General features: G+C 41.4%; 1 protein-coding gene across 3 annotated transcripts in view; it reads right to left on the bottom strand.

Annotated features, from left to right (window-relative positions):
- mast3a (microtubule associated serine/threonine kinase 3a) overlaps nt 1-20,222 on the bottom strand; it is a 32,316-nt gene continuing 12,094 nt past the window's right edge. For 2 of the 3 annotated variants that reach the window (XM_061838639.1, XM_061838638.1), the window contains 24 exons: nt 17,018-17,038; nt 15,479-15,560; nt 13,728-13,885; nt 12,066-12,141; nt 11,733-11,942; nt 9,956-10,057; nt 9,491-9,623; nt 8,924-9,006; nt 8,676-8,761; nt 8,243-8,451; nt 8,001-8,139; nt 7,696-7,828; nt 7,451-7,616; nt 7,193-7,294; nt 6,961-7,083; nt 6,626-6,738; nt 6,362-6,540; nt 5,615-5,736; nt 5,339-5,527; nt 4,277-4,500; nt 3,919-4,041; nt 3,682-3,818; nt 3,372-3,556; nt 1-2,656 (listed from right to left, as the gene is read on the bottom strand). In XM_061838639.1, the coding sequence (XP_061694623.1) occupies nt 1,812-2,656; nt 3,372-3,556; nt 3,682-3,818; nt 3,919-4,041; nt 4,277-4,500; nt 5,339-5,527; nt 5,615-5,736; nt 6,362-6,540; nt 6,626-6,738; nt 6,961-7,083; nt 7,193-7,294; nt 7,451-7,616; nt 7,696-7,828; nt 8,001-8,139; nt 8,243-8,451; nt 8,676-8,761; nt 8,924-9,006; nt 9,491-9,623; nt 9,956-10,057; nt 11,733-11,942; nt 12,066-12,141; nt 13,728-13,885; nt 15,479-15,560; nt 17,018-17,038 (3,940 nt within the window). In that variant the 3' untranslated portion in view covers nt 1-1,811. The remainder of the gene's footprint in view (nt 2,657-3,371; nt 3,557-3,681; nt 3,819-3,918; nt 4,042-4,276; nt 4,501-5,338; nt 5,528-5,614; nt 5,737-6,361; nt 6,541-6,625; nt 6,739-6,960; nt 7,084-7,192; nt 7,295-7,450; nt 7,617-7,695; nt 7,829-8,000; nt 8,140-8,242; nt 8,452-8,675; nt 8,762-8,923; nt 9,007-9,490; nt 9,624-9,955; nt 10,058-11,732; nt 11,943-12,065; nt 12,142-13,727; nt 13,886-15,478; nt 15,561-17,017; nt 17,039-20,222) is intronic. The other variant, XM_061838640.1, reaches the window with a different exon arrangement.

The following is a 20,222-nucleotide window of genomic DNA, read 5'->3' on the forward strand; positions in this document are numbered from 1 at the left end:
TCGAGGACAGGGATTTATGAAACTCAAAGCCTCAAAATGTTGAAAACTGAATAAAAAATAAAATCACGCTTTTGTGTATTAACACTTTTAGACAGTTGCAAACAAGCACTAAAGCATCCCAGAAACCAAAAACAAGATGAGTAAACAAAGTTATAAATACGCGTCTTCATTTAAAATACAAATACATTTACAAAATTATTGTCATAGATAACGTGGAGTTTTCGAAACAGACAAACCAAGCAACAATGGGGTAAACATAGATGGGCAGTCATATTTGTATTAACAGTATTAAAGGATGCGTATGTTACCAAGAAATATCCATTTTCAAGCTTGTGATGATCCAGGGACTTGATCGCAGATGTCTGGCAACATGTGGTTGTCTGGGCATGAAGATACAACTGTGCTCACAAAACGTTCAGGGATATTATTTGACATTTCAGGATGGACCTAAAATGTGATTTTGACCTTTAAATTTGAACTTAATTTGACCTGCTCTAAACTCTTGAATGCACAAGTCCCACTTTCTTTCTTCTTCATGTTTTTTTAGCCCTGAAGAGCAACATTCACAACACTCCCAAGAACATCCACTTCTGTAAAGTTCTTAGAACATCCAGTTTCTCAGTTTTAAGCTGCTGTGGATGCTGTAAGCATAATGGATGCTTTCTCTGAGGACATCATGTCTGAAGACTCGCAAGGATTTTCTCAGAAGGATGTGACCAACGAGCTTAAGTGTGGCACATTAAAGGTTGCTGCCATGACACGGGTAAAACATTATAAAATTGTGGTCACAATTTAGATATTCACAGAAAATACTCACTTGGGGCCACAAAATGCTCATTTGCTCCCACAATATAGGGTACGAATGTACACACAAAAACCAAAATTTTTCCTGGACAAACAAATCAACCGCAAATCTTCTACAACACAAAACTTTCCAAGTGAAGGTGTGCTCCATTTGTGTACGTAGAAGTCTAAATGGCTCATGGAAATTGTTAAACTCACAAATTAGAATTTAGTTTGGACATAACATTTTATGTTAACTATTATGTGACCAGAGTTTTAATAGATTGTAGCCACAAAATAGAATTTTTGTACATGTTGTGGTGGAATTACTCCAATTGCGTCGCCAGATGTCCAAGTTGGTCAGAGGAATGATAAGTCACCCTTAAATTAGTAGGGATGTCCCGATCCAATTTTTTTTAGCACCTGAGTCAGTCCTTAATTTGAACAACAAGGCATTAAAAAAAAAAAAGAGCGGGCCTCCAAATATTCTCAAATTAGTGTATATACTTTTGTGTGTGTGTACACATACATACAAACACACACACACACACACACACACACACACACAATCAAGATGGACTACGATTTTACGTGGTTGGTTACAAATGAGTATTTAATTTGCACACTATAGCTATATTGTGGTCATAATTTGTTATTTCGTAGCCACAATTTAGCATTTTGTCTGCACGTTATACCGACAATGTGTTGTAGCTATAATTAATCTCACCTGGGATCACTTGAAAGGTAAAAACATGGACATCCTTTTAAAGCATTTGTCAAATCATGGATGAGGTATCTGTTGGGAACTTTGCTGTTCAAGTCCCTGTTAGACAACAGCTAGTTGTAGAACAATTGGACACACACATTCAAAAGTTAAAAGGTGAAATTAATGGTGAATTTTAGGATCATCCTGAAACTTAACAGGAAATCCCCCAAAATAACTTTTTGTGAGCAGTGTATGGTGGCAACGCAGACACCCCCAGGAGAAACCGGTTGTTAATCTTGACCTATCATAAGGTGGTCTGAATCTAAGACCATTCTTTATCTCTCGACTTGGCTTTTTGCTGTGTTGGCGTATCCTGTGTTGCCTTTCCTCCCACATTCAATTTGGAGTCTGACTGAGCCGAGACCCAGGAGGCCGTGCACGTCTTGGGCGGACTGCCGGGAAGTGTGGCTTCTCTCTCGTCCAAATCATCGAAACTCACTTCCTGCACCGCCTCCTGCTTTTTGAAGGAGTCCCGGCGCTCAGACAAAGCCAACTTCCTCATCACCACCACCTCCGCAGAGTGGTGGTTACCGCCCCGGTGTTGTGGCACAGCATTGTAGCGGTGGTGCTCGTTGCCTCCTCCGATAATGTCTTGGTGACTTCTTTGGCTCCCGACGTACAACCCTTGGCGACCATGTTCGCCCACGCAAACAAACCCAGTGGCTCCCTCTTCCTCCACATCTTCACCCTCAGAGAGAGGCACCTCCATCGTATGCCGCCTGGCGCTGTAGGCTTTCCTCTCGCAATGATACCCGCCTGTTGTTTTGTCACCAGTCAGTTTCTCTGCTGACTGGACCCGCTTGAGGAGCGGCGAACGTGGCGGCTCAGCACTGCGGGGACGCACAGAATGGCGAGCAATCGTGGGAGGGGACAACGTTTTACCGTGAAAACCGTGCAGTGACTTTGGGTGGCTGGGAAGGCAGGAGGGAGAGCACTGAGGCGATAGAGGCTGGGGAGGTGGGATGCAGGCCAGCGGGGAAGGCGGGATACTGCTCGTGGACTTGCAGCGACCGGCCTTGGCGTAGCGGCCCAAGACGTGAAGGGAGCTGGGACGAGTCTGAGGTACAGGCGAGTTAGGGGAACTGGAGCAGGGTGATGAACTTGAATCTGTGTGAAGAGAAAGGACAGAGGAAGGCATAACCCTTTAAATTTACGATATGGACCAAGGCCTCCTGTGGGTTGTGGAAAAAAAATACATTTAATTGACGCCTGTTTAAAAATGGTTAGCTTTGTCTATACAGTGTTCCCGTGCAGTATATAGAATTTTTAGCAATCATTTGTTTTGGGGGTTTTTTGGCTTTTTTTTTTTTTTTTTTTTTAATACAGTAGCCTATATAAGCTAGCACGCCTTCACTGTAGTATCACAACGTGCCACATGGTGGGCAGCACTAAGGGTAACTGAAAGAGATCCAGCACAATTAATATGAAGAGGCAGACCAGGTTCCAAACTCCGCTCTAGTAATAAACATCGTGGCCATGGAGAACGGAGACTACATGCCTGTGAATGTTGTATGTTTTCTGCAGTGATCTCAAAAATCTTACATTTTGAGTAACGAGCGAAGTGACATTAATTTTCCCAGAAAAGTATATAGACTAGTTACTTTTTCAATCCAACAATAGTTATTTTTCATCATTAATGTCTCTCACCAAACTAATCTGTAGCTGGTGATGCAACCTAAGAGCTGTCCAAATGGACAGAAGCATTTAAACGAGAATGTCCTTTTTTTCCAACAAGTACAAAAAAGTGATTGTGAAGTGATCACTTATTACACAATCCACTGTGACGGTGCAGTACCATGAAAGTGCAAAGAAACACACTCACCTCCAGAGTGGTCAGGAGCAGGGGAACGGCAGGGGGTGGACGGACCAGGCGAGAGAGACTGGGTGGGAGACCCAGACAGGCTGTCGCTGGATGACTGGTGGAACCCGGAAGAGAAACTGCGACTGCCCTGCATTGGTGGAGGGGGCGTATGTTTGGACAGCTTCTTCAATATGTTACGCCGCCGGCTGCAAAGCAAAACAGTAAATGTCAATAGGATTGTTGCTTTATCAATCATGGAGCCAAAATCAAACTGAAGAGAACTACTAAATTATAAACGTGAAGTCGATTTGCAATAAAAATGACCCTGTACCTGTCCTGCCCATCTCTCCTTTTGCTTCTTTTGCTGCGTCTGGCCATTTTAGCCTTGTAGCTCGTCTTTCTGGCGGGACCCACTTTAATAGAAGTGTTTTCCAAAGCAGTGGTTTGCAGGGTCACCTTGTTTCCACTCTGTGGAAGACATAAATTTTTATTTTGTTGCATATTACAAAGCTGATACGGAGCTAAACAGAAAAAAAACAACAAGTAATGAAGATTTTCAGATCCATACCTTAAGCAGAAGCTCTACCACCTCGGTATGGACAAGTCCCTGTACAGATTCCCCATTGACATGTGTGATGAGATCACCTGCTCTTAAACCTGCCTCATGTGCTGGGCTGCCCTCCTCCACACACTGGACACACATAGAAAAGCTCATATAATGTATGATGTAAGTCATGCTGCCATTTTTAAAACAATGTTGATGACGCTTATTTATCACACACACACACACACACACACACACACACACACACACACACACACACACACACACACACACTGTTAACCCAAGTTTGACACTCGTATAATTATTGTTTCCCAAGTCTATGTGTCAGTTTGACCACGGTGCCTGTGAGAAAGACACATACCCAGACCATATGGTGAACTGTGTAGACATCACTGTCTCCCATGTAGACTCTGATTGCTCGCAAAGCGAAGCCAAACCTCTTCCCAGAGCTGTGGATGACCACTGGAGGCCTGAGGCAGCTGATGTTGATGGAAAGATCCCGGCTGGGGGACGAGTCTCTGGACGAAGGGTTGGATGACAGAGATAAAGACGACTTGGGGCTGGAAGGAGGACCCGCTGAGTCATCTGAAATGGAAGTGTGATCAAAACCCATGAGCATTCTGTTCCTCATGGGAGACCTTAAAGATAAATGCACTTGCACTATTATGGTTACATGTTTAATGGCAAAAACAGTAAAAGTAATTCAGATGATATGCCTATGGCATTATTCTTAAAGACACCATAAGATGAAGCAACAATGCATAGTCTCATAATGAGCCATGTTTTGATTATATGTCACGGGCATGATTTTAAAAACACAACACTCACTGAATGGAAGTAAGAAAACATATAAATGCAGTGAACCTCTATGTCAGTGATTCAAAAACGTGTGCCAACATTGTCAAACCAAATTTAATTGGCCTGAAAATTATTTAAAACAAATAATGTCTCTTTCTTGTCTCGCAAGGGCACCCAAGTAAAGTGGAAGAAAAAACAATTACCACTATATGCCAAAAGGTACAATTAACCCGGGTCTGTCAATATTTACATGTATGTATATATATATGCTGTAATTTTTGTTATATTTCTATTCATGTGGTGTACTCAGATTTTTTTCATGTAAAATATGTATCTTGGCTCAATAAAGATTAAGAAATACCGCTCTAGATCTATCAGGGATTAAACTTTTTTCCATAAAGTGTGCATTACCCCCACATATTGGACATGTTTTCAGTCTTATTGACGCTTGGCATTCTAGTAATTATATAAATTGCCTAAGAACGATCTGTAGAGGGCACTGTAAACATTAACTGTAAAAGCAAATACAGTATAGCACTAAAGTATTGTATATCTGTTTTATTATTTCATTTCATAGCTCATTAGAATTGCTCAAATTGTGGAGAAGTAATTGTTATTTGTGCACCTGGTGTAATGACAAGGGAAAGTCCAGAGACTGAGGCAGACTTGGGGACTTTTCCAGTTGGAGGCCTGGGTTTTTCTGGAGTCTCCAGTTGGTGGGCGATGCGTCTGGATGCACCCCTGCGGAATGATGGTCTAGTGCCTGTGCTGTTACTGCGTAGACGAATGCGCCTCAGATTGGAGACCATGCCATCTTAAAAAAAAAAAAAGGAGTAAAGTCGGGACTACGGTCCTTCTGGAGTTCAAAATAACTGTACACGTGAATAATTTCCAGCCTTACCCTCCTCCTCAGTAGAGATGGCAAAGCGAGGCATCATGTCAAGGCTCTGAGTACTATTTAATACCAGCGGGCTTGCACTGCGCTCAGACTGGGAGGAACTGGATGAGGCACGAGGACGCAAACTGAGAGAGGAATACACAAAAAATGTATTTTAATCTGGGTTAAGAAAGAATCTGGTTCACTGGTGTATTGGAAGATTAGTGAAAATTGTAACTGAGGAAAACAAAAATAACTATTGGTGATAACTGCAAAAAAAATTAATGCAATTTGTCATTTATTTCCATACGACCATGTATGGCTTGTTGTTTCATCCTTCTTGGTCGTGTTTGGTCATGGTCATTTTCAAAACATGGCCCTGTGGTCATGAATCATCATTTCAATTTTAAAAAGTCAAAACCTTCACAGAAAGTGGAGTCAGTTATTCTAGAACTCTGAATAGTTTGTGACCACATTAAAATATAGAAAAAAAACATATAATCACTGGGACATCACCCACTGGTATGTGGACTCCTTTTTTAAAGGCTAAAATTTGGCATTTAAGCTGTCGCCATCCTGATTTTTTGCAGCTGGAGGTGGGTGTATTTGAAAGTGAGGGTGGAGTCCAGACTTGGCGCTGTGCCATTGACTTGTCCATCACAATGGAGGCATACGTTACAGCATATCAAGATTATTCTTATACATATTGAATCGGTCAAGAATGAAAGTATAACATTATTTATTGTTCATTTCATCTTTTTGAACACTCACCTTCCCCTGAGTCCATCGGGTCTGTCTCCAGTCGCCAAGTGCTTGTGTCCGTCAACAGGGGAAAAGGCACCTCTGCTCTCCCATCGCTCCTCTTTCTCTTCGCTATGGCTCCGCTCTGAAGACGACAAGCTCTGGTTGGATGGTGTAGAGGTGGACAGGTGCTCTGAGCTGCTGTACACCTGAAATATTGGGAGAGATGGTGAGTTAATTTTAATCACAAAAAGTAATTTAGTCTTAAGTAACACTATGTAAAGGAAAACAAACCTTGCTGAAGCGGTGGGCCACAGAGGAGAACTGTCGCAGTTCAAGAGAGGATTCATCGTCATTCGTTTCATCATCATCGTCAGAACCTAGGTGACAGTAGCGCTCGGATCGGGCTGTAGGTAACAAGGTATCATATCAGTCATCAGGTTTCAAACAAAGTGCTTTAAAAAAGATGCTAGCATTGTTTTAATTAGGACTATAATGAACTGTGTAAAGCCTAATACATAGTCATAGTTTAAACCCTCGAGAAATTTGCTATGTGACCTGAAATCTTAAACATAATTATTGATGTGCAGATATTTACACTTTGTTTATATCTATAAAAATCTACCTACAGTCAAAATAACTGGTGTCCTCGTCAGTCTCCAATTGTGGTATGAACTCTGCTTTTTGCCTAAGGAGACCATTCCAGTCTAAACCCAAGAAGAACACGTGCACCTTCACCTCAGTAGTTCCACCTAAGGAGCATAAACAGAAATCGAATTGACCGTGTGGTGTTCATGCAAAGAAGCTTTACCTTAAATGATGAAATGACTCATTTCATCCCTCAAGATCACTCCCACCTACCAGTTCCGATGCGCTCAAGCGGACTTTGACGAAGTAGTCTGGTGATAAGGTTTTGGGCATCAGCTGGAAGTGCATCTTCCCCCTCAGGCCAGATGATGTCATCTTGACACAAGAAAAAAAATAGTGTTTCACTGAATAGATTATAATGAAGTAAAGACTGCAGTTGGATTGGTATGGCGCACAAACAAATAAAACATTTGTGACACAAAAGTTGTCAGTGATGACACCACAATTAAATAAAGTTAAGAATTTACATACCATTGACCACCTGACCAAAGAGCTGTTCGGGTGTATCTCCAAAGAAAGGCACACAGCCCACAAGGAACTCATAGAGGATAATGCCCATTGCCCACCAGTCCACAGGCTTCCCATAGCCCTGCCGCAGGATCACCTCTGGAGCAATGTACTCTGGGGTACCACAAACCTGAGGAGGAGTGAAAAGGTAAGCCAATCGTGATAGCTAATTTAATTACCCAAGAAAGAAAAAAAGAAAGATGACAGACCTGCTTATCAATGAACTCTCTCGTATCCTTCTCAATGTGACCTTCATACAAATTGGTTGTCATATTCATCAGGCCAATCTTTGACAGTCCAAAGTCTGTAAGTTTTATGTGTCCCATGGAGGTGATTAACAAACTAGAAAGGAAGTGAAAAAAACATTACATACAATACATTATACACATAAATAGCTTTTTTTCAACATGCATTGCCATTGGACAACTTTAGAAGACAAATATCCATGTTCACTGGGAAGGCTGGCAGTGTTTAATTAGTCACTGTTGGGACAGGCAGCAGTTCAGGGGCTCACTTGTCAGGTTTGAGGTCTCTGTGTACAATTCCATAGTTGTGAAGGTACTCTAAAGCCAGGACGGTCTCTGCAAAATACATGCGTGCCATGTCCACGGGCAATGGACCAATATTCTTCAATAGATTGGCACAATCCCCACCTTCAAATAACAAGAGGGCAGGAAGACATTTCAAAGGCAGTGTGATGTATGAGGAAAAAGTTTAATATCAAACTTTAAAACTGATGCTGGATATGGTCTCTACCTTCTACATACTCCATGACCATGCAGAGGTGCCGCCGTGTTTCGAAAGAGCAAAACATGGAAACCACGAATGGGTTTTCAGCAAAAGTGAGGATGTCTCGTTCCACGAACACCTGCTGGATCTGGTTCCTCAAAATCAGGTTCTGCCGGTTGATCTTTTTCATGGCAAAGCGTTGTCGGGTTTCCCTGTGACGGACTAGAAATACAGCTCTGCAAGGGTGAAAAAAGGGGGGTATGTGGAGGCGTGGTGAAAGAGAAAAATATTATGAAAACAAAAAGGGAATGGAGGAAGACCAACTAAGATTTTATGATTAAAAAAAAGTTGACGATCTATCATTTTATCTAGAAAGTATCTTCCAATCTGTTCTTTCTGCTTATATTCACAAAAGACAGTCAGGCTAGTAAATGCAAACGAAATACTTAGTCTCTCTCACCCATATGCGCCATTGCTAATTAACTTGATCGTTTCAAAGTCACTCTCCAGTGGTTTCCTACGCGGGGGAGTGCAAACTGCACGGCTCTGAATCACATTTGCCACACAACACACATAACAGGAAACAGAATCTGTGTCACTTCTGATAAGCAAAAGCACTGTGATTATGTTAGATGTTTGTGGTCTGTATGACTTGTTTTTCTCCTGGTGTGTGTTATTTATTTGTTCACATTATGTTTTAGTTTCTACCTGTGTAGGTGTTGCCTCGCCAGACTCAGACTCTCTACTGGCAGATCTGTGACTTGGACTTGTTTGTTCCAGTTGGACCATTTCTGTAATCACAAAATTAGGAACATATAAGACTTAGATATGTTCAGGAGGAAAAAAAAGACATTTGGATTAGTTAAATAAATCAACAAATTTGTAATTCAGAAACATATACATCTTTGTTTAGGTGAACAAAGCTATTCTCTGGAGGTTCTCATGGTGAAGGGTCACAGTGGGACTGAGCAAGACAGGAAGTAATAGCCAGGGAAATAATAGCAATATTTAACATAGGTAGGACTATAATTTTGTCCCTTTTCCAAGTCATAAAATGTCAGGAATTTCTCAAACATATGTAGGTTAAGGTAGCATCTCATTCACATGCAAACCATGTCCCCAGTGAGACACCTCCCAAGAAATTTTTATGTATATAACCCAGTCTCTCTGTCTCTCTATGGAGGTTAAGACGAGAAGAAAAAAACAACAACTAAGAATTACACATTGTCTCGTCTGCAGATCAGTTTATCTAAAATATAATAATCAGTGTGGCACCTTCAAGAGGATCCCTGGTAAGGCCAAGCTGGCTGACGATGTATCTGGGAATATCGGTCTTGATCCCCTGGCTGACCTTGGCTTGACCTTCAACAGTCTCCAAACGCTGGTAAAACTCCTCCGGGTCAAACTCCTGGAGAAGACAACACTCTGTTTTTGTTATCATCTGTTTGACACAGATACTCAGTAGCTTTTTATTTTCAAGCAGAAATGTAAAAGAAATCACTTCAGCAAAAAGCAGCGGTGACAGGTCCTACAAACAACATGAGATAGCACAGCTCATTTGAACAATTATCAGCTTGACACTGTTGCTACAGAACTGCCAACTACCAAGAACAAAACATCATAATACTTTCTTTCAGCCAACTGTCATTTTTATTATTACTTGAACATATCAACACAGTGTGTTGTGACATCTGTATTTCAAGTATTTAGTTCAAGCCTTATGAGCTGAACCAGCCTTACCAGACATTCCAGGAGCCTGGCAGGCCTAGAGATGATGATGAGAATCTTTTTCACCAGTTTTGTAATGGTCGTCACTTCCTCACTCTCTGAACGCTCATATGCCTGATGGGGAAACCACAAATGAGCTTCTTACATTATCTGTTCAACTGATAGTGGCTGGTACTTAAATGTTTTGCATTAATCAGTAAATATGCTTTGCCTTTTCCTGGTTAAGACTAAGAGAAAAGGCTTGTAAATGCACTTTCATTAAAGCAGAATGTCTTTGAACAATGGTCATTGTACTGGACTATCGCTCAAATGGGCATTCTAACTGCTGTAAACGCTACAGGACTGCATAATGTGCACAACTGAGTTAAAAAAATAAACATCTGTTAATTGATTGTTTGTTTGCTGTTATAAACATGTAGGGCGGCTCCAACTACCGGAGACAAATTCCTTGTGTCTTGTTTACAAATTTGGTCAATGCAGCCGATTGTGAGTCTAAAATATTTGTGATTTTTTTTTTAGCAAACCCACAACTCTGAAAGCAAAAAGGGACCATTGGAAAAATTCAATCATTTTGCAAGGTCAGCATCTCTCCCCATGAATTTTTGCTTCTAGTTCAAAGTGATCCTTTGTCCACTAATCAACAGTCCAGTGTCTCTAACTCATGTATTATAGTAAAATCATGTAAAGTCTTGTCATAGACATGTGAAAGAGTTACTTCAAATGGCTACAAATGAATTAAGCGAAACCTGAAACTGATGAGAAAACCTGAGTGTCCTACTGTGTGGACCGAGCTAAGAAACTAAGCTGATTTTTTTTTTTTCTAGATGAAGTGTTTGGGGCAGTGCTACTTTAGATGCTCACAGAACTGATGTCTTGAGTGATGTCGCATATGATGATGACTTGTGCTTCAAGTTTACTTTGACTTTGTGGAAGCTGACCCGGATTTGACTTTTTGATTGTTACACTTGCGCTTCTCCTCTCCTTTGCTAATGCTCAGAGAGTGGGCGAGGTGGCCTTGTGCTAAGTGAGGATGTTGCTGTAATGACCAACCAGGACAGATCCAAAGGAGAACCACTTGCACCGAGACATCCACCTGTGATGAATGCTCCTGCTGTTTAAACTATCATTGTAGAGAATCATATGTGATAAATGTTGCGCACTCAGCATCCATTGCAACCTCGTTATCCCAGAGGGTCGATTGCTCCATTTGTTTTTCCTTCTTAAGATTTCTTCCTTCCCCACAACTCACCCCCAATTGATTTCTGTTGATTTTTGTGAACTGAGGGACTGTGAAGCTTTTTGAGTCTAGTGGTGAATGTCTTTATTCATAAACATAACTTTAGAGGCATTTTTTTTATATAAATTCTTGTTTGACTCTAAATTGCACCATTTTAGAGGGTTAAGCTTTCAGTGTGTCTAAGGCTCGGTTCTTTCTCTTTTCATTCTGAATAAGAGTCAGAGGAGCAGATGCTTAGGAAGAGAAAACTGTTTATCTATTCCTTCCAGAGCATGTGTTGAACTAAAGGTCTGCTGGAAACATTTTGCAATGATTCATTGTAGAACTGAAATTGTGTACTTTATTATTTCGTAACAGCAAATGACAGCTCAACCAACCAGTTCCAATTCAATGTTCTGAGGGAGGCTCCATAAAAGTACTCAATGTCAGACAGAGCAGTGTGCGCTGGCATCACAAATTCACTGGCTGTTCTAGAAGGAACATTTGAATGATAATAAAACTAAAAGAGCACAGATGCATGCATTCTAAGGCTAACAACGGAGGAATCCTTACCTCATGCAGAAGCTTCTCCAGCTTCTCCTGAAGCTCCACAAAGTAGCGAGAAGTGACCAAGCCTTTCTGGGACTTATCCAAGCAGTCTCGGACCAGTTCCACCAGCTGATGATGGATGAACCCAAGGACACCATCGGCCAGAGGAAGGGCAGTTCCAGGCGAACACTCTTCGATGATGTCCAGAAGTCGGCCTTCCATTTGCGCCGTTGCCTGAAAAGCGACCAAGATGGAAAACCTTCATTAAACATTGTGTTGGAAGAACCAAAAGTGAACACTAATTAAAATGGGTACTGAAATATGGCAAATCAAGATGGCTTCCATGTTTCACTATACCTTGGGAAAGCGTTCTTTGTAGACATGATTCATCATTACAACCTCATTGTCAAATATTCCACAGGTTCGTCCAGGGCTGGATGAGAAACGGGCAAATGTCGGAATAATAAAAACAATTAAATCAATTACAACATAATCTATTTAAAAGAGCAACAATAGAATAATAACAAAAACAAATCTCAAACTGATGGGACATTTCATTTTTCATCATTTTATTGCTGGAAATTCACCTAAAATCCAAAAGCATTTTTCTTCCAAAAAATATCTCGGAAGACTTGATTAAAAATGTTCCAGTCCAAGTGTTGACAGCCATGACGTACAACAAACGGAGTCTGTTTGAAAATGCCGCTAATGTCAGATTCGCATCTGCAGAAGCCATGAGCACATCTGTTGTGTGTGAAAGGGTTCAATTACATGAGGGAATGTTTGAAACAAGCCAGAGAACTCAACGCACTGTCAACAACAATACAGTAAATGGAAAATGCCAAACTACTATACAACCCAAGCAGTACAAACACGAACATCTAATGTGCATTGGTAATGGTTAACTGCTTAGGGACAGGCTCTCTGGAGATATTTTTAAAGCCGCCACTGATCCTTGCCAGTAACCTTTTAAATTTGAACCATTACCAGTACTGCAAAGTTATCTCATCCCCCCGAACCCCCACACACACACACACACACACACACACACACACACACACACACACGCAATGGATTATGACTAAACATTAATGAATGTGCAAGCATGAAGTTTGACTGCTGCTCACTCACACCAATTTCTCAGGACAGGTCAAGTGAAAAGGTAATCCCCACCAGAAAAATGTAAGCCTCACCAAACCAAGTGTTGCATTAATATAGACATTTTTAAAATTATTTAAGAATTTGACAGATGTGTCAATTCCTTTTTCTCATGCACTGTATTGCCAAAAGTATTACCTCACACACCTTGACTGATGAATTTAAGTAATATCTCATTCTAAATCCATAATTTAATGTTGATGTACCCTTTGAACGACAAAAAAACTTTATTGGTTTATTTTTTAAATTAAATGGTTTTATAAAGTGTAATTACCTAATGTGCTAATGTTTTTGTGTGTTCACTGTGTCCGTCTTATGGGATGTGGACAAGTGAATGATTTCAGGAGTTGGAGGAGGTGTCACTCCTCGCTTGTGTTCTCATTTTGTACTTGTGTTTGACTGCTTGTCCCATTCTCTTGACTGGCTAAAAGTTCATTGGTGACTGTGGCTCTTCTTGCCCATACGTGAAGGCATGACAGTACCTTAATTATTTTACTTCACTGGAACAGCAGTGTACCTGGAGCTTGCTTGCAACAACAATTTACCCTTGTGATACAAACCAAAGGAATTATTAAGCAAGGGTTTATAACATGAAAAGTCCGTAAATTGGGGCACTCAAAAGTCAAGAGTACCGCTGTATGTTATGGCAGAGGCTAAGAAAGAAACCTTACATGCTGGTGCCACACTATGTTTATTCAGATTCTGATTTTTTTATTTCTGTTATCTCCATGAGAAGAGGATTTTCTAGGACTCCTTCAAACATCTAATTGTGAACAAGTGATGCTGGATGACAAAAATCACAGAAACATAAATCCTGACATCGACAAAGCAGACAAAAGCATAGGTAGGATTGTAAATTACCTGAGACTGCGCGAACGCAGCCTGACAGGCGGTGAAGCATGTGGTCCTTCTTCATCCGCCACACTTTCCGTGCTCCGGAAATGTTTAAACAGGAAATGGAGATCATCTTGAGTTGGCTGGAGAGGCAGCTGATGCAAGAGCTCCTGGGAAGAGGAGGACTATGGAAGAAAAGAAGGGAAGGATAAGGAGGATAAAGCCTGTACAAAACTGAAATAAGACTAATAACAATGGAATCCTCAGAGCATTTACTTTTGCCTCATGTGGAAATGTGTATGTGGATAAGATACAAACCAAGGGAGGGTGCGCAAAAGACAATATTTATTTTATCTCTATTGGTCAGGAGTCTGTGAGTGCAAGTATTCTGTTGTGTAAAAGAAAGATTTTTATTTGGCAGTACAGTACATCCCAAGGCAGGCAGCACGGCTGTTGTGTTGGCCATGTGTGCTTTCTTTTTCTCACTCCACGCCAAAATGTGTGACGTGTGGCCTGGAATTTATGAAAACTTCCATCTGGCTGGAGTCTTAAGTGTAAGAGGAAACACAGGAAAATTTGGTATGGAATTGAAAAATGAAGGTGGTGGAGTAAAAACAAAGTGAAAAGTTAAGACTGAAAAATAGGTGATAGAAAGCGGCGGCTAAAGCTCGAGGAGGAAACCAGTGATGTTTCAGGCCAGCGCAGCATAAAGAGCTCACTGAGAGGATCCCTGAAAGGGGCTTTGTATGGGGAAGGCTGACCTCACCGTCTCTGAGCCATGTGGCCAACCATCCAAAATTACAGCCGTGACAGAGGAGCCGGCTATTGTTTTACAGCCAAGTGCAGTTTCAGTACCAAGTTTCAAGACAAGAGTATCAAGAAAGTCACTCCAGAGACCATAAACAGAAAAACTTGATGGGTGTAACTCGAAAATGCAAAATGATATCTTATTTCGACTTTTCCCAAAAGGATAATAAATTGAGTGTGGAAATGTAAAATCCTTTACTGCCCTGACTAATGTGCCAGAAAAATCAGTAGTGAGGGCTTATTTGATTTTTTTTTTTTTTAACTTTCCATTACAATAAACAGCTACGCATCGTGGATCATTTTTGTCATCCAAATACTTGAATTTAATCTGAAAAACAGCTCAAATTGCATTGGAAAAAGCTCTCTTGGACGCAATCTCCATTACTCTTGGATGATTCATCCCTTCCCTCTGTGCAGCATGATAAAGTGCTGTGATTCAAGTATTTATCATCAGACATCCTGTTATCATGACTAACTAATGAAAACAAGGTCCCATCGCTTTTTCTTGTGCCACGGATACTGCAACTCAATCTAATGTGGAATTTTTGGTTAAACCGCATGTGCTTTTAAAGTCAGTTGTGAGGGTCTCATGTGACCTCCGACGATACATTTCTACGTCACACGTGGGACGTCAACAATGCTGACACACTGCCACGTGAGCACGAAATGATAATCCTGACAGTATGCAGACGCCAACGGCTTTTGCCCTTGTGCCAAAACACAGACATGCAATGAATGAATGTTTTGGTTACACACTGCGGGGCAGAGTAAAACCAACAAGGTTCACAAAGCCAGATTCCAGTATGCGAACAGGTGAGACTTTTACACTTTGAACATTTATTTTGGGGCGTAAGTGGGGGGGTGACGTATTAGCTCTATTAAAGAGTTGGCATAGACAGGGAAAAGGTGACTGCAGGGGTCTTGAAATAATACTGAGGGATACAAATACATAATTTTAAATAGAGGCTTACAGATACTGATGAACTTGGTGCATTGGTACAGTATCCAGAGGAGGGGACTGATGCCACTGACCATCTTCTGCCATCTCCTTTGCTGCAAACAAAATTGTAAATTATTGTGAGTAAAGAACAGCTTAAAAGTTCTGCATTTGCATTCACTATGTTATCTTGGCACCGTTGCATTATGGTCTCAAATGCAGTGTTACGGTACCTAGAGAACAATCCCTATCTGGGCTCTAGTGGCTTGGAATACCCTACATGTAGAAATTTGACCCGGTACCTCTTTGGAAGTGTTTAAATCTTGACTCGAGACTATTTGAACAATCTTGCAATTGGTTAAATCACACCCAGTCTGCGACCAACACATCCCTCTGGCTCACATCTTGATTTTGGCCTGTTTTACTGCTGCCTCTCCTTTTTCCCCAATGAAAAATTGAAATGTCGTTCACTTCACTCAAACAACATCATGATCTGAATCTCTAATGTAGGTTACATTTTAACTTGCAAAACGCACGAAAAAATAGCTGACCAAGTGACAGCGAGTAACTTGTATGTTTTGGGACTCCTAGGACGACACTACTGCAAACTTAAAATTCTTTCTTTCTCACATTGTTACCTTTACCAAAAATAAGAAGCGCAAGATGAGACAATTTGTTTTTAATTCTTCAATTGAATTAGTTGCCTAGTTAATTGCCAGGATAATGCTAACAGCACTTTTGTTTTTTTATTACAAATGGAAGGTTGGCCGGTGTTGTAAAAAATTTTAAGCTAAAGACTGTCGTTACGATCTTTGTGCGTAGCATATCAATGCTAATCAAATGAAAAATTGAGTGCCATGCTTTGTCCTGTTAAGCTTTAGTGGAGGTCGGCACTTGACACTTTACTCAACACCATTGAATTTGATCATTTACTGTCCCAACCGACTTATTAATGCAATACATTGTGGTGTACTGCTACTTGCATAGGTGGCACATATTGCCATACTACCTCCAAACTGCAATGAAAATGCAAATGATATCAGCATTTATCACTAAACCATACTGTAGCAAGATGAACTGAACCACTTCTTCTTCTTTTCCTTAAGGCTTGTCCCGTTCGAGGTCGCCACAGCATGTCATCTTTTTCCATCCAAGCCTATCTCGTGTATTTTCCTCTCAAACACCCACTGTCCTCATGTCTTCCCTCACAACATCCATTCACCTTCTATTTGGTCTTCCTCTCGCTCTTTTGCCTGGCACCTCCATCCTCAGCACCCTTTTACCAATATACTCACTCTCTCACCTCTGGACATGTCCAGACCATCGAAGTCTGCTCTCTCGAACCTTGTCTCCAAAACATCCAACTTTGACTGTCCCTCTAATGAGCTCATTTCTAATCCTATCCAACCAATCCAATGAATTGAACGCTTGATAGTCTAAATTTCTTTGAGGTCAATCTCTAACAACTTTCCAACTCCCATTAACCTCCCAGTATCGAAAATCAAAACGTCAAATAAAAATGACCAACTGCAAGAAACAGATTTGAAAAAAATAATTTCTGATTGTTTCTTACCTTTCAGTACGGGCCAGATGGCTTCACAGAAGCGGGACAAGGAAGGCACAAATGAAGCAGAAGATTGGCGGGGGGGGACAGGGAGAGAAGTGTGAGCAACAAAGTAAACACTGCTTAATGAGAATGACAGAACAAGTCTGTCACGCTCCTTTGTGCCTGTCCCACTTTGCAGCTGAACACCTGCCAGACTGCTCTCTGTTATAATGCAGCAATGACATTAATGTAATTCAAAAATAAAATACACTCACACAAACACCAGTCCTACAACAAACATTTGAGTCCAAAGTAACACACTCATGACGCTTCTTCCCCAATCTGTCCAGCATGGTTCTCTGAGGACATGTCCTACTTTCTTTCAGTTTCAATCCACAATGACAAGGATGGTCAAAGGCTTCCTCACACAAATAAGATTTTGGGTACATGTTGCTAAATGAGGACTGACAAGAGGAACTTTGATGAGTGAACAAGGCCTGCGGATTATTTTGTGTTTTACTACTGGGCTCACCCATGCAATATATGCCTTCTTTCTGCATTGTGACACTGTGTATTGCATTGTGGTTGCTGCAACTTTAGGGTGATCTAATACCAATGGATAGATCTATACCAGGGGTGTCAAATGAAGTGATGGGTAGAATCACCGCAGGCCAGATTAGACGCCTTGATGGGTTGGGTTTTAGCCTGCAGGTCGTAAATTTGACCTCCCTGATCAATACAGTATTATACACCCATCCATTTTCGGAGCCTCCTATCATCACAAGGATCATGCAAGTGCTGGAGTCTACCGTAAAAAAAAAAAAATCCAGGCACGGGGAAAACATGTAAACTCCACACAGTCAGTCCCCAGGATTTGAACCCCGGTCTTCAGAACTGTGAGGCAGACGCTCTCACTAGTTGGTTACGTCCTGCACTATACATTATTATCCATCCATTTTCTTCGCTGCTTATCCTCACGAGGGTCGCAGGGAGTGCTGGAGCCTATCCCAGCTGTCAATGGGCAGGAGGCGGGGTACAGCCTGAATTGGTTTCTAGCCAATCGCAGGGCACATAGAGACAAACAGCCACACTCACAATCACACCTAGGGGCATTTTAGAGTGTCAGATGAATGTTGCATGTTTTTGGAATGTGGGAGGAAACCGAAGTGCCCGGAGGAAACCCACACAGGCACGTGGAGAACATGCAAACTCCACACAGGCGGGTCCGGGATTGAACCCAGGACCTCAGAACTGTGACGCCAACGCTTTAACAGCTGCACCGCCGTGCCGCCCTATACATTATTATATTCCCTTTCATTTTATTGAAGCTATGCCTAAACCTACTTTACATTGAGCAAAGCGGCCCAAGTAGACACAACTATCAGTTGTGCACTGTGTGGGGTTCTGCAAATAGTTTAATTAGTGATCAGAGGCGAGCATCATCACAGTGTTGCAGTTGGAACAACCATTCAAAAATTTGTTGTGTAACAGGCTATACAACAATTATGTACACACTCAAATTCGAATGAAGTTAGGCAGCTGTGTAAAATGTAAAAAACAGAATACAATGATTTGAAAATCCTTTTCAACCTATAATCAATTGAATGCACTACATAGAGAGGATATTTATTTAAACAGAATTTTCTTTTGTGTGTGTGCAGATATTCACTTATTTACTTTTGTCTGAAAAGTGGAATGTGGAGAGTGTGTCTCATCAAAATGCACATGAGCTGACACAATAAACATTACGCCATGCCGCCGACAAGCCACAGTGTTTTACAACAATACTGTACTGGTATTTTACGATATTTATCATTTGAATATGTGCCTGTGTATGAAACAGTGACTGAGAGTTTCGAGCCAACAACCTTTTTAATAGCCACACTCGCTTTTATTTCTTTTCCATTAACTCTTTGGAATATTCTAATGCAGCTAGAACAGTCAGGGCAATCCACTTTTTCCTTGAAAATCGCTCTATGTTTTTGTTGTTAAAATCAGATTTAATAGAATAACATAATAATAATCATCTATTCCTGTACTGCATATGTGGCACCTCATAACGCACAGTTATCACATTGCAAACAGTTGGTACGTGGTGATGATGAGGGAGGGTCAATCGCCTGGAGTGCGGGTCTGAGTGAGCGATTTTATTTTTTCCACAATTGTCTGGTTCAGTCATGTTCAGCGGCTTCGCTCGTTGCGTGGCAGGCCTTAGTCCAGCGATTACATGTTGCTGCTGTTCCGGGTTTGTGTAATGAAATTATTGGACACTCATGACTGAACCCAATGAACCTACCCAGACTGCAGTGCACTCTCTGTCTCCACATTGGCAGTCCATCAAGTCTTAATTTAGATAAATCATGCAGACTCATCCAAAGTACCACAATCCATCCTCCAGCATATGCTACAATGTGCTGTATTGCAGTGCACCATCTAATGCGCATAACCCACAAAGAAATTACACACAATATTAGGGGACTTGTGTTGCATCTTGGATTGACTGAATCAAATGGACAACAGTGGAAAGCCAGGGTTTGAAGATAACTTTGCAAACCTGGCCATTTAGTCCATGTCTACAGAAATGTGGACACTGTGGCAGCCAGGCAGCCTCTGAGCCCTGGCGTAATGACCGACAGCCACACATGAGCAATTTGCCCTTCTTTGCCTGCAATGAACTTGAGCGGGGTGTGCATCATGCTGCTGTAGCCCCCAAAAGTAGCCACAACAGCAGGATGGACCGTACTCCCCCTTGGTGATTTCCGGTTCTCCACTCTCTTGCTCACCACAGCAGAAAAACTGTACCTCAAATCACACGAAGCACATCAGAATTCAGGGGAAGATGCATTTCTTTGAGTTGTAGAAATAATTTGATGGCTAACTACATGCTGGAGTGGTAGACGTGAGCCAAATTATTTTGAATATGGAAGTGACAATTACGCTCAATGACCAGTGCATGGAATAAGGATGCTTGGCAATCATATTTTGGGAGACAAGCAACTCATGCTATTCCCTGCTTGCATCAGCATGCATCAGGATGTTATATCTAAAAAATTCAGTAATGCATTTTTCTCAGTTTTGCACATGTTTTCAGTTCTTACTGCATTTAATCCATCCATGTTGTACACCACTTATTCTCAATAGGGTCATGGGTAGGCTGGAGCCTATCCCACTAACCACGGGCAGGAGGCGGGATACACTCTGAACTGGTTGCCTGCCAATCGCAGGGCACACA

This window comes from Syngnathoides biaculeatus, chromosome 13, assembly GCF_019802595.1.
Source record: "Syngnathoides biaculeatus isolate LvHL_M chromosome 13, ASM1980259v1, whole genome shotgun sequence".
NCBI lineage: Eukaryota > Metazoa > Chordata > Actinopteri > Syngnathiformes > Syngnathidae > Syngnathoides > Syngnathoides biaculeatus.